The 24,962-nt window shown below is 40.8% G+C and overlaps 2 protein-coding genes across 3 annotated transcripts in view; one reads left to right on the top strand and one right to left on the bottom strand.

The window, feature by feature from the left end:
- Calhm5 (calcium homeostasis modulator family member 5) overlaps positions 1–18,269 on the bottom strand; it is a 55,383-nt gene extending 37,114 nt beyond the window's left edge. The window contains exons 1-2 of one of the 2 annotated variants that reach the window (XM_003466489.5): positions 17,613–18,259; positions 10,502–14,228 (exon numbers count right to left, since the gene is read on the bottom strand). In XM_003466489.5, the coding sequence (XP_003466537.2) occupies positions 13,839–14,228; positions 17,613–18,257 (1,035 nt within the window). In that variant the 5' untranslated portion in view covers positions 18,258–18,259 and the 3' untranslated portion in view covers positions 10,502–13,838. Of the gene's footprint in view, positions 1–10,501; positions 14,229–17,612 lie in introns of those variants that run through there. The other variant, XM_063253864.1, reaches the window with a different exon arrangement.
- Trappc3l (trafficking protein particle complex subunit 3L) overlaps positions 1–23,782 on the top strand; it is a 66,717-nt gene extending 42,935 nt beyond the window's left edge. Inside the window, exons 5-6 of the mRNA XM_063253866.1 lie at positions 20,384–20,569; positions 22,847–23,782. Of these exons, the coding sequence (XP_063109936.1) occupies positions 20,384–20,569; positions 22,847–22,966 (306 nt within the window). The 3' untranslated portion in view covers positions 22,967–23,782. The remainder of the gene's footprint in view (positions 1–20,383; positions 20,570–22,846) is intronic.
- The last annotated feature ends 1,180 nt before the right edge of the window (positions 23,783–24,962 follow it).

The following is a 24,962-nucleotide window of genomic DNA, read 5'->3' on the forward strand; positions in this document are numbered from 1 at the left end:
AGTGAACCTCTATGAATCACTGGTCCTGGCTGAGGCCTGGAGTGGCTTGTGAGGCCAGAGATACCTCAAAGGGCAAGATAAGGCCACAGCTGAAGACACCTTGGCTCCAGCACTAATTATGTAAATAGAAACAGCAGCTGAAGGAATCTCACTCCTGCATTCGCACTCCTACCATAAATGTCATCCTGGAGATAAGAGGGTTCTCCTAAATTGGCATAATTTACTACTTGGAGAAGTGTTTGAAGTTACTCCCAAGTGCTCATTTCCTGTGCTTTTCTCCATTTCCTTGCCTTTTGTCCTTTGTCCTAATAAAAATGGGCTGATCCAGAGACGTCTTTGACTTAGCCCTTAAAGTCTTGGCTCAGCTAAAGGGTTTTTGACCCTTTTGGAGCCCTAAAATCATGCAGTTTGTCTCATTTTATTTAAACCTCCACCATACATTCATTTGGGAAATTGGGGATCTAAGTCAGGACCCGATAATAACCCAAGTTGTTCGTATGTCAGGCTGCTTGTAACTTAGGCCCACTGTATTTCACTTAACATTATATTCTTGCGATCCACCCATCCAATGACTCATTTATACGTCTTCAAGGCAGAATAGTACTCCAATGAGCATAAAGAAAATATAGTTATATAAGATAAATTATTCTAATAAAAGTTTATACAGAATTCACTCAGCTCAACTTCAAGCCCTTGATGATAAGATGATGCTTTCCTTGTAATATAAGGAAGGCACTTGCTCACATGGGAATCTGATCTCCTGACTAAATAGCATGAAGTTGAGAGTAACCTTCCACCTGCTGTTTTTCAAGTGACTTTAACTCAAAACAAGGGCCTTATGTCAAGATGATGTGGCATAACCCAACTCTTTTGAAACAATTTTAAACATGGGAAGTAGAAATAGCAATAGCTTTGGAAGCACCTCCTTGATGTAACTATTTAATTATCTATTTGGAGTAGGAAAATGTGTTGAGGAATAGCTCCTGAAGGGCCCCAAATGAGTTGCCCTGATTTAACTGTTCAATATAAAATTCCTACCAGAAAATGAAAACTACGGAGCACATACTCTGAAGGGAAAACCTCCATAGATCTCTGTGCCTGACACACCCCAGGAAGGCTGGCTAGATTGGAGTCACTCTTTCAGGCCATGCCACAAATAAGTTTTGGTCCAGAATTTCCCTGACCTTCTTGGCATGTCCAGAATCATGGTTGTCAGTCTCTATTTGTTCTATAGAATCTCCTGGAGCTTTGCAAAACTAATTCTTATGCTCAAGGCTTACATTTGACCTATTAAATAATGTTCTTTGTGAATCAGCCAGGGCATTAGCCTTTTTTAATGTTGCCCCAAGTATTCATTGTACCAAACAGATACCATGCATGTTTAGAGTAGGGGTATCATACTGCCCAGGGCCTCTAGGTGCATGCCGTAGAATGTTTCAAGTGAAATAAGTGTCACTTGGAAAAGTAGAAAACACTCTAAAGACAGAACAAAGGCTGAAGAGTTTTGATTGAAATAAAACCCACCCCATTGTGGTTGGGAGGACCAGCTTATCTCTGGAGAAAGAGGGCAGAGAAATGCTGTGTTTTTAACCTTGGCTCTAAAGAATATGGTCATTGTTCTATAGCCAGTGTAAATGCTTTGCTTCATACAGAAAGCCAGTAAGACTCACATTTGGCCAAGTGTTTAAGGAAGCAAATGTTTAAAACCCTGATAACTATCCCTCATGTTTCCTCCCGTAACACAAATATCAGCGAAAGCACTGGAAGAAATAATGGTTCTGTTGAAATCATCAGCAGCCATATTCCTGCAGACACACACTCTTGTATGTTAAAATCTAGATTGTTTTTACCACGCAATTGGTCATTATCTTAGTTACTTTTTACTCGTCACTAAGACAAAATACCTGAAGCCCAAAGTTGGGAAAGGAAAGGTTTATTTCTTATGGTTTTTGGAGGTTTTAGTCCACACTCAGTTGGCTCCAAGACAGGTGGCATGGCTGGGCCACCGTTCATTGTGGCTGCAAACAGCAAGGCAGAAACCCGCAAAAGAGCAAGACCCACCTTCTTCCTGCCATTACATTACATCCTGGCTCCACCCCTATGTGGGTGGAGCACTGACACCATCAATCTAAGCACTAGACAATGAACCAATCAAATACACAATGCAAACTCATAAGGCGTGGGGGCCACAGACATAAACCATGACAGTTGTGATTCTGTGGGTTACATCCCCTCCCAAAGTGTGCACACATTTTGAAGTCTGTTCTTCGCGTTATTCGGTTCCTGAACTGACTTTGCTGTGTTTATTCTGTTCCTTGAAATGACCCAGTGAACATGATGAGGTAAATTAAGTAATTCATTTTCCCCATTTCAATCTCAATTTTCATTACATTTTAAAATTTGTGAAAGTTTATATACTTCAAATGGATACTGATAAACATAAAAGAAAAATAATTTCTTTCTGGCATTGGTATAAGAGATATTTGGTCAGACAAAAAGAAAGATGAGCTCTAAATTACATAAAAATTAAGTTTGAGGGAGGAATATTCGCAATCTTTCATGACCTTCCATTGCTGAAAATCCCTCCTTTAATCGACTGTCATTTTATCTAAAGAAATAAAAATAAACTGGGAAATTGGCCTCATCCATCCAAGACATGCACAGTTTGAGCAGAAGTGTCCTGAATGTATAAAATTCAATGTGAAAAAGCTGTATAGCATTGGAAAGAGCTTGAGGGATGAGAGAAAGGACAGGAGGGCCTTCCCAGGAGGACCTGAAGCAAGCCAACTGACCAGGAGTTTACCTGCCACAGGGTGTCAGATTTAAGGTGACAGAGTGGAAAGAATCTTTGAGACACTGATTCAGCATCCTTATTTACAAACGAGGAAATGGCCTTTCAAAGGTTAAAGGACCAATCAAGACTTTGTGGGACAGAAGTTAAGAATTGGAAAACACAGCTTAAATTTAGGTTCTGTAACTTAGCAGGGTCTTCGCTGCTGCTTTAAACCTTTTGAACTTCAGTGTGATTTACAAGAGCGGAAACCATAAAACTTTCCTCCTGGTGTGCTTGTGAAATTTAGATAAATCAACACTCACAGCTACACGTATATTTTTTGACGTTAAATCAATAAAGTTCCAGTAGGAAGAGTGGAGTGGTCTAGTTCAGAAACCAAAACCGTATATAGCGGTGTCTCAGTTTACAAACTTAATTTGTTGTATGATCTTGGAGAAGATAGCTGCATTTGTGTTTGTGTGGGAAAGAGGATTGTGGTTGAGTTTGTCACCCAACATAGAGTTTGAGCAACACAAGCAAAGTTTTGCAGAATCCTTTTATTTGTGACTGAATTATCTGCAGATAGAAGCATTCATAAACCAAGGTACAGTATTACTGCAGTTTCTTGAGAATCATACAGAGCAAGAAGAAGAAGAAGGGGGAAGCCTCACTCAATTTTCTGCAAATAAAACAAAATGACTCTCCACAGTGAAAGGGTGTATGCTGTAGCAGAAAAATTTATCTGAGTGACCTATTTGAAAGAATAGTTAGCAAAATTTTTGGACACATATCAAGTAAAAATGCTGTGAGGGCATACCCCTCAGGACTGTCTGTGACACAGATAGAAAAAAACACTGACAAACACATTCCTGGAGCCAGCATTATCTATTACAACCAACAAGAATTCAAAAAAGAAAGAAAACTACAGAACAATACAGAACTATACTTTCTTAGTGAGTATAGACACAAAAATCCTCAACAAGATTCTTGCAAACAATACGGTCAATTGTTGAAAATATTATATATCGTGACCATGTTGGCTTCATCCCAGGTATGCAAGGATGGTTCAAGATACAATGTAAATCGAGCCCAGCATGTGGCGCATGCCGGTAATCCCAGCTGAGGCAGGAGGACTGCAGTGAGTCAAGGCCAATCTGAACTACATAGTACAGGCCTGTCTCGAAAACTAAAAAAGAAAAGAAAACCATGGAAATTGATAAACACAATACAGTATGAAAACAAAAGTAAGAAAAATTATGTCATATTCACAGTAACTGCAGAAAAGGCCTTTGGCAAAATCCAGCATTTTCCATGCAAAAACCTTGACTAAAATAGTAGAGAATGACCTTATTTTAAACTGATAAAAGCCGTTTTATCACTGCCAATCCACTGCCAAAATCATACTGAACTGGGGAAAGCTAAAACATTCCCTCTAAAATAAGGAACAAAGCAAGACTTTCCACTCTCACCACTTCTGTTCAACTTGATACTTGAAATGTTAGCTAGAGCAATCAAGCAAGAGAAAGAGATAAGATAGATTCAAGGAAGAAAGGAAGAAATCAAACTATCCTTGTTCCCAGATTCTTTACTTAGAAAATCTAAATATCTCTACCAGATGACTCCTCGAATAATAAACAAAGAAAGAAAGAAAGAAAAAAGAAAACAAATTCGGCAAAGTGGGAGGATATGGCACAAATAAAATAAATTGATGACATTTCTATATCCCAAGAGTGAACCCACTGAAATATCAGAGAAGCAATCCTGTTTATAATAGCTTTCAACAAAATTAAACGCACAGAAGGTAACCTAGCCAAGAAAGTGAAAGACTGCTGAAAAAATATATATATATCCTCCAAAAATAGAGATTGAAGAGGTCATTAGAAAGTGGAAACAGGGACTGGGGATTTAGCTCAGCGGCATAAGCACCTGCCTTGCAAGCAGGTGGTCGTGAGTTCGAGGAAAAAGACAAAAAAAAAAAAAAAAGTGGAAACACCTCCCTATTTCTAGATAGGTAGAACCAACATCATCAAAATAGCCTTATTTCCAGAAATTATATATAAACAATACATTACAATCAAAATATCATTGTCTTTTTCACAGAATAAGACAAAACAATTTTAAAATTCACATGAAATCAGAAGAGAGCCAAAAAGGCTGATAAAATTCTGAGCAAAAAAGAGCAGGGCAGAGGGCATTAATTATCATCTCAAATTTTAAATGGTACTACAGTTAAAACAGTGTAGTCCTGGCACAAAAACTGTCATTTTACCAATGGCATAGAATACAGGATTCAGAAAAAACTCCAAAGACCTTCACCCATCTTATTTTTAACAAATGGGCCAAAAATATAAGCCAGGGATAGCTTCTTCAAGAAATTATGCTGAAAAAACTGCTTCTCCACGTTCAGAGGAATGAATTTTAATCTTTATTTCTCAGGCTGCACTAAAATCAAGTCAAAATGGGTCACAGACCTATATATAAAAACAAACACAGAATCTGCTTGCAGACATATACATAGGCAAGAAATTCATGAACAGGGCCCAACTGCACAAAAAATAATAACAACTGAAGTGGGATTATATCAAATTTAAAACTTCTCCACAGTGAAGTAAACAATCAACAATGTGAAGAGACACCCTACAGAATAGAAAGATTTTTTGCAAGCTACTCCTCATGGGGAAGGTTAATAATCTAGAATAGATATAAAACTCGAAAGAAATTGATGCCCCAAAACAAAACATCCAATCAATAATGAGGAATTGAAATGAATAGACAGTTTTCAGAACATGAAAAACAAATGGTCAATAAACAAGTGAGGAAATGTCCAGCATCACTGACCATTAATTAAAATGCAAACCAAGCAACATTGAGATTCTACTTAACTCCAATAAGAATGGCTGTTATCAAGGACTCAAAAAAAAAAATAAGGGCTGGCAATGTGATACAGAAAAAGAAACCTTCAGCATTATAGGTGGGAATGTAAACTAGAACCACCGTGATGGAAATCAGCATGAAGATTCCTCAAAAAGCTAAAAATTCAACTTGTCCTGGATATAACTCTTCTTGATATCTTCCCAAAGGCAGTCAAAATCACCATATTACGTTGATAAATGCATTCTCATATTTTTAGCAGCACAACTCACAATGGCTGAATCATAGAAATTGCACCTCAACAGATATATGGATTAAGAAAATGTGGCATCTATACAAAAGGGAGTACTACTCAGTTGTGAAAAAGAATACATTTGAGTTATTTGTGGGAAAATGATTCACCTCAAGACCATACTTCTAGTTGGAACAAGTCAGTCACAGAAGGTTGACTGTCACCTGGTTCTGTAATATGAGAGAATCAGAACACAAATGTCATGAAGAGAAAAATAAAAGAAACGTGCTAAGAGGCAGGGAGGTGAACTCTGTGGAGACGGGAAGGGGATGCATGGAAGGAGGGAGAGAAGAGGGTGCTAAGGTGGGGAATAAAACTGAGCTAGATGTTACCCCTGTGTGCACCACCCCTGACTGAATCTAATCACCATATATTACAAATCTATCGGCTAAAGAGTAAATAACAAAGAAAAAACACTGGGGACACAGGCAAAAGGATCATACTAGTAATCAAAACAGAGATGGAGTCAGACTGCTCACAATAACATAGGGCACATTCGAAGAGAGAAAGAGTGGAACAGCCAAGCTTTCCGCACATATAAAAGAGGTCAACAGTTTGAAGATGTAAGGGTTCAGGGTGTACCATTCCCATGAACCCTTTTTTGAGAATGATACCAGAGACTAAACTCTAGCCAAGCGGGAAGTAATCAGCACCATTTCAGCAAAAGAACTGAGGAGAGCATATCATTTATTGTGTTATATGACTGCTATGAAAATTTTCAGATTTATACAGTGTAAACCTAATAATGCAATGAATCCTATATACTTACCTTCTAGGATCAAAAGTATCAATATTTTTCCAGGCTTGCCTCATTGTGCAACTCTCTCCTTTTTTGATGGAATGTTTTAAAGAAAATCCAGCATAGTCAGGTGATAGATCTAATTCTCATTCATATTTCCCTAAACATTTCAAACATCTCTTCCTATAGTTCATTATTGCAAATCAGACATAATTAAAGTTCACATGTGATGTTTAGGTATTAAGTTTTATATCACATCTATACTCCTGTTTTTTTGTCATTGATCCATGAAAAACCAAGTCACCAATATGTTAGTCAGCTTTCTGGGGCTGAGATAAGATTTTGAGAAAAGCATTCTAAGGAAGAAAGGTTTATGTGGGTTTATGGTTTCGGTGGTTCAGTCCAGGATTGTTTGGCTCCATCACTTTGAGCCTCTGGAAGGCAGAATTCATGTCAGGAACACATGGAGAGCAAAGCCATTCACCTCATCACAGCTCAGAAGGGCTGCAGAATGTATATTTTTCCAATTCTGCAAAAACTCTACAAATAATAAAATGAGCAGGTGATAAGCATAAAATGATAATACACAAACAATAGCTTTTCTTATGTTCAGCTAGCAATTAAAAAGAAGCTAACATGGAAAATCAAAACCATTTATAATGGCAAAAAATACAAATAAATGTATGAGGCATATGTAAAATTTCTGTGAAATAAACTTTAAAATATTCCTAAAATGTAAAAAGTATTCTTAAGCCAATAGAGAGATACCCCAGGTCTTGAACAGATTGATACATCATAGCAAAGATGTCCGTTTGAATGGTTCTGGAACAGAGACCAAAATTCTGAATTTCTACTAGGATGCTCCCCCTGGAGTGGCCTACTCTATGCTTTTGAGCCACCGTTCTTAAGGTATGGTCTCTGCACCAACGCTGGCATGTTGGTATCACCAGAGATTTGCTAGAAATGCGAATCACCTGGCTTTACTCCAGACCTACCGAATCAGACAGCCTGGAGATGAGAGCTCAGCGATCTACACCTTAATACACTCTCCAGGTGATGTTGACATGTGCTCAGTTTGAGGACTACTGCACTTGTGTTTCTTAAATTTAAATTGCATAGGAATCCGCTAAGCTCTTGTGAAAATACAGGCTTGAACCAGCACGTCCGGGGCAGAGTCTGATTCAGCATCTCTGGCAAGCTGCTTCAGGATGCTGATGCTGGTGATCTGAAGATAACAGTAGGAAGAACGAGACTTGGAGGCCAGTCTGTCTCCAGGTTCCTCAAGGCCAACCCACTCTGCAACCTACCCCTCTGCTATTTTTGTCCTAAGTCATAATGACAAATAATAGCTCAATTTCTTACTCCTCCCAACACTATACATACTTATTTTAAATAGGATCTAGCCCACAGCAATGTGCTTCTTTCAAACAAAATTTAAGCAAAAATAATTAAAAGAGCATCTCAGGCTTTGGTGGAGCTAATTTTGAAAAGGCACATGGTCAGCATTTATTAAATCATGACAGAATTCAGCTAATTGGATCCTAAAGAAAAAGAAAACATTGGGGGGAAAAACTATGCAGTCTTTGTATAATCTATGTATAAATAAAACTTGCATCTAGATTTTCTTTTTGTATAAGTTCTGAATTCTATTTATTAAAGTTTGGCTATGTATTATTTCCTATTGCCCCCGAATTTTGCAATTTAATCTAGCAGACATTTATTAAGCTCATGGTTTTCTGCCTCAAGGATTTGCATAGGACATAGTGGACACTGTTCTAGAAAGCCTGCAGCCTCACCCTGGTTGTCTTAAACATCTGGAGTTGGCTGGAACGGTGCTACTAAGACCTTAAGTCTGGGGCCTTTGGCTCTGGCTAGGGATTGTGCTCCCATTCTTTTCCACACCATGTGTACTGGGTCTAAGAATTTCCAAATTGGGCTCTTTACTCCTGTGTCTTATGCCTGCGCTAAAGTAAGTTAAACAATTGGAGCTGTGAGATTCTCTCTCTCTCTCTCTCTCTCTCTCTCTCTCTCTCTTTCTTTCTTTCTTTCTGTCTGTCTTTCTGTCTCTTTCTTTCTCTGACTAGCTTATGCTTCTGAACATCACAACTCCAGATATTCTGGCCTTTGGCCTCAGACTCAGACTTGCACTGATTCTCCCGATTCTCAGATCTTGGAATGAACTAGGCTACCCACTCTTGCGTTTCTCCTCTTGCAGATGGCATATTGGGATGCCTTATGCTCCATAACTATGTGAGTTAATTCCCAGAATTCCTTTCTGCTGGGTTCACCTAGTGTTGATTCTTTCTGGAGAACCATGCCTAACATACTAGGTAAGCTTTGTTAAAATAACACATGGATGTACCAAAAATGCTCCAAAGTTGGTTTGGCTAGAACCAATATCACCCCCAAAATAGAAAGAAACCCATTGTAAAACCTTCTTTGAAGCTCATATGTGTTCTATGAAGACTATAGTTAGTATCTCTTTCTACCTGGGCATACAGGAATATCACCTTGGTAACTTGTGATTGCAATGTGGCAGTTGGAAAAATTAGGATTTTTTCCCAGAGAACTAATTGTTAAACCTTTATTACACATCACTGTTTGAAAATCAGGTAACATTTCAAATACTGCAGCTTCACACAACTTCCTACCTCCATGAACTTCTCACGTAGAGTCTTGTAGAGCTCTCTCTTGTGCCTGCACATTAGAATCGCTTTAGATTTAAAAAATGCCAACGTCCATGTCCCAAGCCAGAATAATTATATCAGGATCTTCAGGGTGGTACCAGACATTGAGATTAGCAATGAGATTGCCCCAAATTCCAAAACACAGCCAATACTGAGAGCCAGTGATACAAGCTTTTCCCTTCTAACCTCTTCTATGAACCATCTAGATTCTTCTTAATTAATTCAAAAACTAGTAAATTCATAAAAGAAACTATTATCTGTCTTTTAGAACAGAGAAAACTGAGAGAGAATCATCAGAAACTGAGATACAAGCCTTAGAGAATTCAGAACCACCAAAGTCTAAACAGAATAGCTTGCATCTGTTAGAAGGCCCTTCGAAGGCCCATAGGATAAAGAACTTGTTTCCAGTTGCTATTGGAGGGAATGTTAGGAATAGTAGGCACAGTGGGGTGTCTGAGATTACTAGGGTGTATCTTGAAGGGGACATTGGGACCCCAGCTCCTTGTTTTTCCTCTCTTTTACTTCCTGATCATGAGGTGGGTGCTTCTGCTCCGCTGTGCAATCCTGCCATGCGATCCTGCCTTCTCACAAGCTCAGAACAAGGTGCCCAAGTGGCCATGGACTGCAACTTTCAATACCGTGAACGAAAACAAACCTTATCCTCTATACGGGAATTTGTCTCAAGTTAGTTAAAATAGACCAGCTGAGAAGAGAGGAGAGATGGCAGTTTCCTGGAAACTCTAGAATCTTAACCAATGTTTACAGTAAATCTGAAATAGGGTACTATGTTTAATTGAAATTAAGTACCATACTTGAAATCAGTAACATCATCATTTTCCTGTTAAATGTACACATTTCAGTAACGTTTCAAAGGTCCCAAGTAGAAAACTTACATATTTTTGAAACATTATCTTGGACACACACACAATACACACATCAAAGTATTTCTTAAAGCAACAATGCACTGAATTATGTAACAATTTCTCTATCAATGTCTATTTTTATATTCTTTGATAAAAACTTTTTTTCCCTTTCTCCACTGGATATGAATAAGGCTGAGTGTGTTGAAAACCTGCTGTCTATCAGCACAGTCTGACCAAGCAAGTAAGAACTTCACAGGAAAAAAAAAAAAAGAATCCTTTACATTTATACACAGTTTATTCATAGGATAATTTTCATGAAATAGGTGTTAAATGTCATTGAATTTTTTTCTTTGTATATATTCCTTGTATGCAAATACATCAAGGTATACCACTGAGCATTCTCCTCCCCTTTTCCTTTATGTATTAGAACAATGGCCATACAAGAAGACATGGTACCCACATTTATTGTCTTTGGGTTTTAAAGGAAATTAGAAGTTTAAAAAGCAAGTCGACCTGGACTCTGATTGGCTGTAGTCCAGGGTTGTTGCTGTATGCTTCGCTTCTAGACCTAAAGGAGGCCGGAATAGCAGATTTGAATGGGACCCTTCCACATCCTCTCCAGATACTTAATTTCAGGATGTCCATCATTCAGTTACTGTGGTGCAAGCCTTTCTGGAGGGTCACCCCCTGGACCACCGCTACTCAGGAATGACTCACAGGCACACCAAAACTCCCAGTTCCCCTTGGGGAAGAAGCCCTAGTTAGCAGTCTATAGACCCCAGGGAAAGGTGCCAGTGACCCTTAATTCCCCAGCAGACTGAGCCTTCACTTGAAACCTCACTCTTCCTTGTGTCCATCCTGCTAGCAGGTTTCTCTTGAGCACATTCCTTACTAATAAGTCACTTATGCATGGCTTCCTGTATTAAACATCGCTTGCCCAACCTAAGGCAACCAACTGTCCACTCTTCTGAAATTTCCCCTACCAAAACCAGCTGGCTTTCATGCCTCTTGGTGGGTACCTGTTCCTAGGGACATCAAGGGCAGACACCAACTGGTCCACCCTGTCTCCATCCATTGCCTCCATAGTTAGCCCTGACAGATACAATTCCTTGCACCTGCTTTCCTTTCTGAGTTTAAGCAGTGTTCTGGAGGAATTAAGACCAGGAGTCAGGAGAAGCACCCAACTCATGCTAGGATGAGTCATGCTCGGAATAGGAGGGTGAGCTACTCTGCTGCTTACTAAGCTGCAGTTAAAAAGTACCCGAGGCTGCTGGCTTCTTTTTAATCAGCATGAATCTTCCTGAATGAGGCAGTGATTGCCATGAGTGTGCACTATCTAACTGCAGAAAGCCTCTGGGGTTCGGGTGCTCAGAGCCAGCTCCATCACTGGCAGCTTGCTGTAACTAAGCCACTTTCGTAGAACTGCCTCTCTAACCTTTCACCCAGCCCAGGAGATGGACAGAGTGAGGCTGGTTCCCATCTGCTTTTTTCCAAGTTGGCAGACACTCAAGGGAAGAGGAGCTCCAAGCCAAGAAGGGCTAAAAAGAAGCATTTCTCTCTGATGAATTTTTTCTTTCTTTATTGCATCTCTTCTGCCCCTCTCGTATCTAATCTTCTCCCTCCCTCCTTCCCCTGTGAATCAGTTTCTCATGAGCCCTTCCTCAGGCTCCATTATATGCAAGGGTGTCTCTCAGCTCTCAGGAAAGTGCTTAGCTTACTGTTACTTGCTTCACATACCACACAAGTCAGGCACAGCCTAATGGCAGCAATGCTTAGAGCCAAGTGTGGGCAGAAGGGTCAGAGGGTTTCTGTGCCTCCTCTGCAGATCCTACCCTCCATGTGTTAGAGCTCTCAGAATCCTGACCTTTGGAGAGTTTTTGTGGAGGCTTCCTTACGTTGGCATGATTGATTACCATAATGGCCAAGGTGACCAACTCAATGATCAGCCCCTCTCTATTCCCTGGAGGTTTGAGGATAGGGCTAAAAGTTTCAACCTTGTAATCACATGGCAATTCCTCCGGCAACCAGTTCCCATCCCACAGCTGTCATCTCATTGGTATACAAAAAGGCACATCGTGGTGACCCCAAGGCTGGTAGAAATTCCGTGACAGGAGTGAGCATGAAGACAGAGCACAAGTTTCTTCTAATAAGACACAGTGTCATAGATTGGCTCTATAGGGTCGGAGCCCCAGTTTGTCATCATGGTTTATGGTAATAAGGGGCTAATATCCAGCTTTCTCAAACCTGCAGCTATGGCTTCCAGTGATGCCAGGGGTGAGCCACAGTAAAAAACCGGGCCTGTCCTTACTGAAGCGTAATTCCACTCAAGGAGAACTTTGCATACAGGCATGTGGACACAGACACACACTCACCAGTGTGAATGTATATCACATAGTAGAGTGCAAAATTTGCATCATTTTTGATAAATGCAAAACTGCAAAATAGTTTGGTGCTAGTAATACTTGAGTCAGAACAGTTTACCCTGCTACAGTATTAATATTTGTAACACTCCACCCCACTCATGTGTCGAGACCTTAAACTCCAAGGCTTGAGTGGTAATTATATCATATGGGAAGAGCCTTCAGACATGGGATCAGTGTCCTATCCCAGGGAACTTATGGTTCTTCCCACTGTGGGTGGATTCAGCAAGGATCCAGCAATCTGCAAATTGAAGGGGGCCCTCACTAGAACACAAACATGCAGTGACCTGATCTCAGAATTCCCAATCTGTAGAACTGTGAGAAATGCATCTGGGTTGTTTATAAGCTTCCCAGGCTGTGGCATTGTGTTATAGTAACTCAGACTGACTGAGACATACTTGTAGCATACTAGGCAGTGTGCCACATGAGGGCCCATGAGAATGTTTTTAATTTAAATTAGAAGATAATAAATGAACCTTTAGGTTGAGCAAAGTGTTTAAATGTATATTATTTGTATTTATATCGGTGCAGTCATATATGTGTGTAGAAACTGAAACTTCTCTGTGAAGGCAGTGGTGTCCAGGGTCCACAACACTATGATATGTCTCCCCTCCAGGGATGGTCTTCCAGCACACAGTGAGTGCATAGAGAGACCTTCGGATTTCACACATCATGTTCTTGTAGCTGGTTATTCTTGAGAACTGGGGCCTTTTGACTCTAAGGGAAAGAATTTTAAATGGGAGAATTTCACATGCCTTAAAAGGCACAGGTCACATCAGGCTGGATTTGTACAACTCCAGGACTCCCACTGACAATGCCTCAGATGTCACTGCATCCTGTCATCCACAGTCAGAGTATCTAGCTCCCTCCAAAGTGACTGCTTCAGCCTCCAGAATGCGTGAATCATATTTACAGAGTGGCAGAGCGTCTTGCATAAAGCTATTTGTTAAATCGTAAAATCTTAGAAGTTGGACCAATGGTTGCCCCTCCTGCACCCAGTCCTTCATCCAGGCAGGCTCATTATCTGCGTCAGCTTGATCACATCCTGACATTTACTGTGCTTGAGAACTTCAAAGACGTTTCCCTTTTTGTCACAGAAAAAAATACAGAGATGTGAGCCTGGTGTGGGTTCCCCTGGAGGCTGTCAGAACAGATGCACTGCTGAGCGCTGTGAGTCCGTGGCAGGGTAGCAGCTACAGATCCTGGGCAGTGCCTACGAGAATCATCGAAGTCTCAGCATCCTGGGGGCAGGGCTCCAGACCATCATCCACCACCTTGTGGAGGGTGCTGTAATGCTGCTTGCTTGTGTGGAAAGAATGCAGCTCCGAAGCAGCCTCCCAGGCGGCAAAGGTGGGCAGGGGAAAGGCATCTGGCCTCTTGTTTTCAAAAAAGCATTTCAGGTTCCTCTCACTCAGCTTGTCAGCGTAGTCCACAAATGTGTTTTCCAAATGCTCCTTTTCCTTTTGTTCATACGTCTTCCAAAAACTCAGCTGCAGATAGCTAACTTTAGACCGGCAGCGCGCATAGCAAGTGGTGAGCAGAGAGAAGAAAGATGCTGAACAAATCAGGAACCATCCTAAAATCTTAGGAAGAAACAGATATTGAGGACATGTGAAAGCAAAATCACATCTCAGGGCACTGAGGCAGTATTACTGGAAAGTGTATAGCTAAATCAACACCACAGTCCTTATCTTACGTCATTTGAAATCATTTATGGTGATTGGAAAGTACTTTTTAGTCAACCAAAATAAAGTTGATCTAATATTTATTCTCTTATCCAATACAGTTGCTATGACAACCATAAATAAGCAGAAAGCCAGCAAATGGAAAACAGTAAAAAAAAAAATATGTGAATCGTTCAGGAATTGGATAAATTTAATTCCCAAATAGTGTTATCCTTTAGAGAAGTGAATTCTGTAGGAGTCACTGTGGCCTTCTGAGCACACCTGACCAATTTATTAGCCATATATTCTCAGGCAGTGACAAACGCATATAAGGCTAGCGGCTCAGTTTTCCCATGTGACGCTGGTGACAGAGTAGCACCTTCTGGGACAAAGGCCACTCCTCACTGTGGCAAAGAGAGACAAACCCAGCACAAAGGAGGGCAAAGCTCTCAGAATTTAAAGTCTGTGTAGATGCTAAGAAAAAAACATCACTCCAAACCATGAAGATTATTTGTTCTGAAGTTTAGCAATTAAAAAACAAACTCTTTTCATAATACAAATGTACCTATGCTTCTGTTTTGTTTTGCTGTTAATTTTAAAAAGAAAGGCTCCATAGCTCATCACATCTTCTACATATTTTTTGTGGTTCAGCTTATTTTTTATAGATGGTATTAAATTTATATTTGCCCAACTAACAGATCTCTTTGAAAACATCGAATGACCTTAGTATTCTTTAATAGATGGGCTCATTTGAGAATAGAAACAGTAAACTGTGAATGAATCCATTTAGACCCTAGCAGAACTGCAAATGTGCTCCATCCAGGTCAAGGGCTCCAAAATCTGGCTCAGACGTGAGGCTGCAGGGAAGGCTCTTATACTTCGTGTGAACACTTACCTTGGATGGGTGTTAGCTGGCTGTAAACCTTCTTTTCCCCTTACTATGTCTCTGTTTCTCAAATGTAAGATGAGGGTGCCCCATCTCGGAGGGTATTTGGGGGAATCTAGCAAATAATGCTGGACACACAAGTGCCGTCAGTGAGGGCAGTTACTATCACCTGCTGCCATCTTTCAAATGTATATTCATTTGTGTAAAAGCATTGCTGAATTCAAAATCTCCTTCTGTTCCTACGATTTGTGAGTTAGGTACAGCTACTGTCATGGGAAAGTGTTCGTCTTTAGCTTACATCATTCCTGGACTTGTAGTTGTCTACCTCAGGTCTTCCTTTCTATTTCATCACCTGCCTTCCTTGATCTCCACAGCTGGTCCTCTTCTTGGCTATCTTTTCTCAGAATCTGAGCTAACTGTAGTTGAGTTACAAAACTATGTGATCGACTTCTGATGCCTTTCCGCCTCTGCATGACCTTAGCATCGGGCCATTGGAGTCCTGATTGAAACTTCATCTGAAGGGTCTGGAGGTTTAGCTCAGCGACATAATCGCCTGCCTTGCAAGCAGGCAGTCGTGAGTTCCATCCCCGGTACCGATAAAAAGGAAAAAGACAAAAAAAAAAAAAAAAAAAAAAAACTACATCTGCCATCCTACTACCCCCATCACTATACCCCAGGCCCAACAAGAGTGTGATGGGTGCCCCCTCAAGGGAGTGCTCAGTTGTACCCCATTTCGCATCAGCCTCCTTCCCCAAACCCTAAAATTTTTCTCATCAACTTGAAATACCTGTTATAAGTCTTATGTCCATTTATGTCCATTGGCTGTAAACCTTCCAGTACTCCAAGGACCTACAGGACTATAGGATGGTACGCCACACTATCCCAAGCTCACCTCCACAGCTGAGCTCTCTCTACAGCTCCAGTCTAGCACCCATAAGAATGGAGATTCATCCAGCTGAGTTTCCCGTGCTCCTACTCCACCCACAGGTGAATGTACTTTTCCCCACCCACACGCCCAGGTACTGGCCCAGACTGTGTGTTACTTGCCGCCTATCTGAGCGTCACGGTCAGCACCTGCTGTTGTCACAGCTCTCTCAGGTCTCCTCCCATAGGAATCAGCCCCAGGTCTTTCTCATTCTGCTGAAAAGTCAACAGGTGACTGCTATGACAGAATGAGCATGATTTAAAGTCTTGTGTCTGTGTTTAGAGAAGAAAAGCTTACACAGTGATAAGTGTGTGTGTGTGGCACTGCCTGATTGGACCTGGATGCCTGATGACTATGACAAATTATTCATTTTGTCATAACATTTGTAATTAATACCTTCCTTCCACAAAAGGGACCCTTATATGTTTTATCTAGAATGTGCTTTGCACACTGAAGAAAAGACATTTTGGCCTATTGGTCCATGGAGAGAATATGACTTCACTGTCAACGGCTTTAGAATATATGATTTTAAGAACAGACTTTGCTTGATATGTTATAAATCCAACGCCTTATTGAAAAATTAAAAGTATACCACTTTGGTTCATTTACCTTGAAACAAATATTATTCCTGACAAATGCAAATCTGTTTATTTTCAGGGACTGCTTGTTTTGGTTTGGGGAATGCATGTAGGATGTCTGTCTTTTCCTAAATCCAAGGCTTATTCATTGGATTTGTGTTCAGGTTATCTGGAGAGCTGACAACCTACTTCTCTACACCAATTAGGTGAAGCTATGATTTCCTCCTGCTAAATAAGCCTGAATTTTGAGAGTCTCAAGTAACGTAAGAACTTCTTTAGTTCAACAGCACATTGAATAAAAGACCTAATCTCTCTGGAGAATACGGCCACTTTTCCCTGACAGCTATTTAAAGATCCTAAGTCAGAGCTTAAATGGGGAATTCTCAATCTCCACAGTGTCTGTCCATAGAAACAGCAGTGACTCAAAACCATTCAAGGGAATTGCTACACTAATTATATTTCATGCAGCTTTTAAAAATATTAGTTTATTTCTTTCAGCTGTATTTTAATAGGCACACATTTGTTTGTGTTTCTCTGAGGAACCGGTTTAAATGAATAATAGAAAGTAGTAATTTTTAAGTACAGTCAGCCATTAACACTCAGTTCATGATTTAATGCTATGCATTATTTACAAAAGTCAATCCAGAGAGACAGTTTTAAAGTACCTAAGTATTTACATGTGCATAACCCAAAGGATACTTTCTTTCTGGAAACGGAAAGATACAGTCCAATCAGCAATTCTACTGAGCCAGCCAGAGTCCAGAAAACCCTCCCCGAGATTGTCCTAATGTTACTGGAACATCACGTTATTTGCACTTAGTTTCAAAATACCCTGGCATATTCAGGCTCAGCCCTGGCTGAAAGTAGGACAGGTGGAAAAGTTCACTCTTGGGCCAGGGCAAGTTTGCACTCACCTGAGACTGGGCTTGCAGGGATAGTCTGACTTCTTCGTTGTCGGCAGGCAGCATGCTGGTTTTGCCACAAGACACCTTGTGAAGTTCCTCCCAGCACTCTTTGGGCTTGCCCTTGCAGATCAGATCCAGGATCCTGGAACTTTTCGTCCCGCTCATGGCACACTCATAGAAAGTTCCATTAAGCAAAGTCACAGAAAGCCACATCACTGGAGCCACTAGTGAACTCAGAGTGATCTGGCCAAGGACATAGAAGAAGCGACCGCCGTGGCCCTTGGGGAAGATTTTCCTGGGGTTTACACAGCAGCCTGTGAAAAGCCTCCATGCCTGGTTGTTCAGAAAGAACCCTAGGATCAGTAACACCCAGGCAGGCGCAAAAAGGAACACCAGCCCGTAAGCCATGTTCTCATTGCTGCAGGGGCACTTAAAAGCCACGAGGGAGAAGAGCCTCTCGCTGCCCAGAGTCAGCAGAGCCATGAAGCTGTAGCCAATTGCAGTTCTCTGGTTAAGAAAGAATTTGACGATGGGCTGAAAAGCATCCATGCTGGAGGTGCACAGAGAGTTCCTGGAAAATGCTTTACCTTTGCCTTTGACGCAGAGGCCGTGGCTGTGGCTGTGGCAGCGATGAGGGTGGAGCTCTTTGTTCATTAGAAAAAACATCCTCAAGTCTCAGGCTAAATTCAGCCAGATAAGAAAACAATGTCATTCCCCAGGAATGCACATTTCCCAACTGTGTTCAGATAATGCCTCCTACTGGTGGATACTGGGCTGTGTCCCCGCCGTCTAAACCCTGAGGAGTGGAGCAAATCAAAATGCACAGCCTCCTTTTATGTATTATTTCCATGTGGCTTAAGCTAAAAAATCAGAAAGAAATTCTCTCTTGTACAAGTAATAGCCTGGAACTTTTACAGCAAGATAAATCAACAGAGCAGTAATGGGTTTCCATCACTTCACTGGGAGCTCAATGTGATCTCCAAACCCAGAGTTTCACAATGAAAGTTTTTTCTCTTGCTACAAGATTTCAGATTTGGGAGCAGGGATTCCAAGTTTTAAAAACTGGGTAGTATTAGAAAATTAAACCATTTGAGTATTGGTGATATTTGAAATTTATATGGGAATGTTTAAGGAAAGATTGAGGTTTCAAGAAAAAACAAAACGAGTCCTCATGATTTCCTTCCTAGACTATCATGGTGAGCTCTTGACTGGTTTATCTCCCCCTGACCTCGTGCTCACCTCCTCTAACCCTAAATTCTTCTTCCATGCAACATGAAGGAGAGTCCTCTAAAACAGAAATCTAATTCTGCCTTTGCCAGTTCACATCTTTAGGGTTCCCCATCGTCCACAAGCTGACTGATACAGACATCCCGTGAGCCTCCCGTGGAGGTGGAGTGTCCTGCTGTGACAGGTCCCTACTGTGTAGGACGTCTTTGCTCTATTGCTTCTTCAGCTTGCCTCCCTAGCAAGGCTCACTCAGTACCCAAGTATTCTGGGTCTCAGCATGTTATCAAAAATAGATTAGATATTCATTCAATAATTTGCTCTATAAATGGCTACTGAACTCCCACCATCTGCCAGGGACTTGCTAATCAGCCAGTGTACAGTGAGTATCTGTGCAAAGAATGAAAGAAAAAAAAGAGAAAGATCATTCTTAGTACTTCAAATTACAAATAATTTAAGAAAATAGTTTCCATTTCTCTGCTATCCACTGCTTTTAATTTTAAAATTAATTTAGGCATTTGAAAGGTGATATCCTAAACTGATAAATTTCTGTTAATTGATAATTTTTAATGTCCAGAGCTGTGTGAAAAATCCAGGATTTAAACTGGGAGCCAAGGGACCAATTTATGGTCTTGATTGTGTTCTTTTACTTCTCGGAGGACCAGTTTACTCATTGTGAAACTAGATGTTTAAAAGAAATAATGTCCAATAATGTTCATTTCTATATTTGTAGATCTTTCCAAGTCCTAGGAAAAACAGGCAGTAATGGGTTTCCATCACTTCACTGGGAGCTCACATTATTGGACATTATTTCTTTTAAACATCTAGTTTCACAAAAACAGGAATCACACTATGGCTCTTTATGTTCACGCTTTGTGCCTCCTCAGAGACCTGTCATTGCAGGAATATGACCATGATCTCTGTTTAACTTGCTCATTACACTTGGCAGTCCTAGGTTCTATCTTGCAGTCCTTTTCTTCTTTCTTACTTCAGCCTCTTCCTAGGCACTAGGAGGATCTTCCAAAAACCTAGATAGATTTCAGACTCTTCCATGGCATAGAGTTGGATGCAATGACAGACAGAAACACCAAAACTGCACCCAGGATTTAGAGGCAGATTTATTTTACATGACAGACACTGATCGGTATTACCCCCAGAACATCACACCTGAGCTCTGGTGGTCTAGGGCGTATGTAGGATAGGCAAGCAGGAAGTACAGAAGCAGAATGGCTTGTCAATTGGGGATTGGTTTATACAAAGTGCATCGCAGTGAGTCACCAGCTGTATCTAAGAGACCAGAAGCAACCAGAAGTGGAACAGGAACTGTTACCTGGGCAACCATAAACTGAAGGACACTAGCTTTGGTGGGGGGGGGGCATTTTCTTTTACATGATAAGTTGCAAAGTTAGATGTGACCCCAGAAGTGCTGATTGCACACTCTTATCTGCTTAATAGTTAGGCTGAGATACCTGGAACAGGGTATTTGGTTGTCCTGTTAATAGATGTTTGTATTAGATCAAGTGACAGTAATTGTTTTTTTTTTTAATCTTTATCAGGTTGCTTTCAAGATGTACTTGGGAGTTACGCCAAGTGTCACCTGTAACAATTCAAGCAAAAATGCATTTTCACTGATTCTAGACAAGAACCCTCTATCAGAGTTTGTGGAAGAGCTCCCTGCTGGACGATCTTCTCTGTGCTACTGCAACTTACTCTGCGGGATCATCAGAGGGGCCCTGGAAATGGTAACATGTGTTTCTTTTACCAGGTGCACAGCTGCTCGGTGCAGTGTAAGGAACTACTTCAGAATATAGCAACTGAAGATAGCGAACATTTATTATCTCTCATGCTTGCAGAGAATCAGAAGCCTGGGAGCAGCTCAGCTGGGACATGGTGGTGCAGAATCTTTCACAGCTTAAGACACATGCGGCCAAGTTGTCAGACTGGGCTAACATTCTTATTTTCAAAATCTTCACTATTAAGATGCCGGGTGGTAGACAAACCCTAGACATGTATTAAGCTACTTGATAACGATCCCCTGTGCTTATAGCTTTAAATTATTCATGGTAATTAGGGGAAAGATAAAGTCACAATCAATCCAAAAGCGTGAAGCTATAGAAATGATATATTCCTCACACATCCCTCCATGCTTTGATCCTAACATTTTTTTGAAGCTTGTCTACACCAATGAGCATAATATTGAGGAAAGGAAAGAGAATTCTGGGAGCTCACAGGCAAAGGGAGAAACCATAAAACTAAATGAAAAACAGGTAAAGAAGTTTCCAGGGTTTACAGACAGCAGTGGATTATTATTATATATATTGAATGACAAGCAGGTGTCAGACCTCACAGGGACCTAAGAATCCAAAAAGCTTCAACAGTTTCCTTGTTATTTTAATTTTCTGTCAGGTTTCGACAAAGACATAAAAAACATTATGGGAGATAAAGTAGAGGATAAATTTAACTTAAATATTGTCCCCTTGCAATCTGCGTCCTTCTATTGGTTGATAGAACCAATTGGTTTTGCAAACCATGGGAGCTGGATAATTTGGCCTATGTAGATCTGTTTTATCAAATTCTAGATTAGAATTCTTTCATGAAGGAAGGAAATGCGTAAGATAAGCATCAATAAATACTAATTCATCATCTGCTAGATCTAGGCATTTTTCACTTTGTTTGCCTTAATTTTTTATTTAAAAAAATAAAAGAAAAAAACAATAAAAATCATATAGAATTTCAAAACAAGATAGTAGGAAATTAACAATGTTTATTATATTGCATATTATCTTCAAAATAGTTGCTCAGATTAGCAGATATAGGCATGCTAAATTGATCAAACAATATAAGCACTAACTGTTCCTCTCAATGAATTAATAGAATGAGCAGTACAATTTGCTTAGCTATTATATATAGATATAGATATATATCATATATACATATTTCCCTTCCTTCTTTTCTCCTTTCCTCTATCCCAGTTGAGCAGTCTCTTTCCATTTTACAAAATATCTGTTGTACCTTTTGGATCTTATTTACTCTTTCAGTTTCTTACACTAGGGAGACAACCATGGAAGTTTGATTTATTTCACAATGAGTATGCTCTCTAATTGCATCCATTTACCTATACAGCCTCAAGTTTATCTTTATTTATAGTTGAGTAGTATTCCATTGTATGAGAAGACCATATTTTTTTTCTCCACTCTTCAGTTGATGGGCATTTGGGCTATTTCCAAGATTTAGCTATTACAAATAACTACTATAAACACAGGTGCATGTATATCACTGTGTCATGATGTTTTCAATTCTTCTGAAAAAATGCCCAGAATGGGATAGCTGTGCCAAATGGGACTTCCAATCCTAGTTTTTGAGTAATCGCCACACTGATTTCCACAGTGGTTGCATCAGTCTGTACTCCCACCAACAGTGCAAAAGTGTTCATTTTTCCCCAAAGCCCCACCAGCATTTGTTACTAGATGATTTTGAGAGCTACAGAGTTTACAGAACATTTATTCTTTGTCTCTAGTAGGTACTTTCATTTATTTATCTTATTTATTGAGTTGAAATAACTGAATAAATACCCTGTTAGGGTGGGTCAGCAATATCCTGCCAGCCTTATGTGGACACATCTTAATGACTAGAGAAGAAAACCCTGAAAGACGTGGGAAATGCTTCATGAAGAGAGAGAAGGCCCGGATGTTAAATATGCACATCTATAATTTCAGTCTTTAATTTGTATTTGTAATTTACATAGTTGATGTTTTTTCGTAGATCCCTAAAGCCATAAGTGATTGCTAAGTGCCGCTCAAGTAAGTGGCTGTGTTGTTTAGCTAATGACAATGACCTATGGCAAATCACCTTGAGAGCAACCCTTTAACAGTCTTTGGTCGTCCTGCCAGGCCCTCATCTGCACGAGGCTTTCCTGTATACCTGTGCACGCAGAGCATGCTAAAGGGTGTGAAAAGAGACTGAGAAAGCTTGAGAGGTTTTCTTTTCTTTTCTTTTAAAGGTCTGACTTTCTCCCCTAGGTTCACTTGGCTGCTGATGTCACCTTCTTGCAAGACAGACTAAAAGGCGACCGTGTGACGGAAATAGGAATAACGTTTTTAAAACAGCCAAAGGAGAGGAAGTCCCAGCGGAGAAAATGAAGGTCAGCACCCTGAGCACCGCAGGGAGGCTGGCTGCAGAGCTGACGCACACAGCCACAGAATTGTCTCCTTGCCTTACAGCATGGGCTTCGAATGGCTTATAAATCAGCCAGACATCTGACGTGCAGAGCATGAGGATTTTATTTTGCTTATAAATCACACAGTTTCATCTCCCATCCACAAGATTTCATGTGCAAATAACCCCGTGTAGATGACAAGCATGAACACCACGCATGTCACAGCCCACCCTGGGGTCTCTCTTCGCTGGAAAAATGAGTGAAATGATACAGCATAAGTTCATGAAATAGCCACAGTTTTTAGATACTACCTATGACATGCTCTGTAGAAACACTTCCGTTCATGACACTTTTTTGTTTTTAAGAAAGTATGAACAATTGTTCGCAAGTAATATTTCATTTTATAATTTTAGGAGACAAAAGTTTGGTTTGTAAGGTATTTATTTGGATATCAGTTCTGACAATCAAGACAAGGTATTTATTTGGATATCAATTCTGAAGAATTTAAAAATAGCATTTAATTTTCATTCATTTAATTTTAAATTTATTTTTTACAATAGTGTTATCTACCTCTTTCTTTTGCCAAGGAACATTGCTGACGGTCAGCTGGGAACTCTTTTCAGGCGAGGGGTAAATAATGTTCTGTGTGAAGACTTCCTTACCTCACAGTTTGCAAGAACTGAGAAATTTTACTGAAAAGGTTCAACAGGTGATATGTATATATGCCATTCCCCAGGAAGAATGTATCTATTATGCATCAAAAATATGCACTAATAAAAAATGGGAACAAAAGTGAAAATTGGCTGTCATTTTTAGCCCTAAAACTCTTCCAAAGTGCATTTTGTCTGTGACAAGGACATACTTAAAACTCAAGGCTGGCAGCCAGCACTTCCCCCACCTGATCTCTCTCCGTACCAAAAGCCACTTGCAGCAGCAGGTGGGACCTGCTGGCTTGCACTCTGCACCTGGCGCCCGGAGCCCTGTGCTCAGGTTAGCAACCCTGCCCCCAGCTCTCTGCACCTTTCTTTTTGTGCCATCCCTATAGGTGCCGCTGCCCCCTACTTTGAGACACATCACCAGTGCCTTGATCCTTCCCGAGTGAGTGCAAAGGCCAGAAACTGGGTAGAGGGGAGGATGATCTACAAGGCCCGTGCACACCCCAGTCTGACACCCCAGAGGCTCTGCTGTTCTATGAACAGAGCTGTGGTAATGCTGACCCCATCCTGATCGCTGGGAGCTGGACCTCCAGAGTGACCCATGCTGCCTTCTCCAGTGGGCCAGGGCCTCATGAATTTGCTGTCTGCCTGGCCCGGCCACTCAGAACCCAAGAGTGCCCAGGACCAGCCTCTGTGGCTCCCCTGGAGTCGGCCCTCCTCTCCCCTAGGCTGGGACAAGGCTGCCAGGGCCTGGAACCTGGAGAGCCTGTGATTAAAATGCTTCATTTGTGGAGCTGGGCAGAGGCCCACTGGGCATTCTTGCCCTCAGTTGCCCTCAAAAAAAACTAACTAAATAAAATAAAACAAAGTTGAAAATGCTCCTGGGTAGGTGCCTCCACCTTCAGTTCTAATGCTTTGGGATACTGAGGCGGAGGACCTCATATTTGAACCCAGCCTTGGGAAGGCTCGGACTCAATAAGAAATGAAAGGAGGGACTATGGCCAGGTGTAGCGGTGTATGCCTGTGATCCCAGCACTCGAGAGGCTGAGGCAGGAGGATCACTGCAAGTTCAAGGCCAGTCTGGGCTAGATAATAATTGAAAGACAGCCTAAACTACATAGCAAGATTTAGTCTTAAAAAAAAGAGAAGCATGGGGGAGAGGGGAGGGCTGTAGTTTAGCATGAAGGCCCTGGGTTCAATCTCCAATAACATAAAAAAAGGAAAGAAAAAGAAAGAAGAATGAAAAGAAGGAAGGAAGGAAGGAAGGAAGGAACAAAGAAAGAAAGAAAGAAAGACAGACATCGTGGATTAACTAAACAATAA

Source organism: Cavia porcellus, unplaced genomic scaffold, assembly GCF_034190915.1.
Source record: "Cavia porcellus strain 051 isolate PalLab524CR breed Dunkin Hartley unplaced genomic scaffold, mCavPor4.1 scaffold_7, whole genome shotgun sequence".
NCBI lineage: Eukaryota > Metazoa > Chordata > Mammalia > Rodentia > Caviidae > Cavia > Cavia porcellus.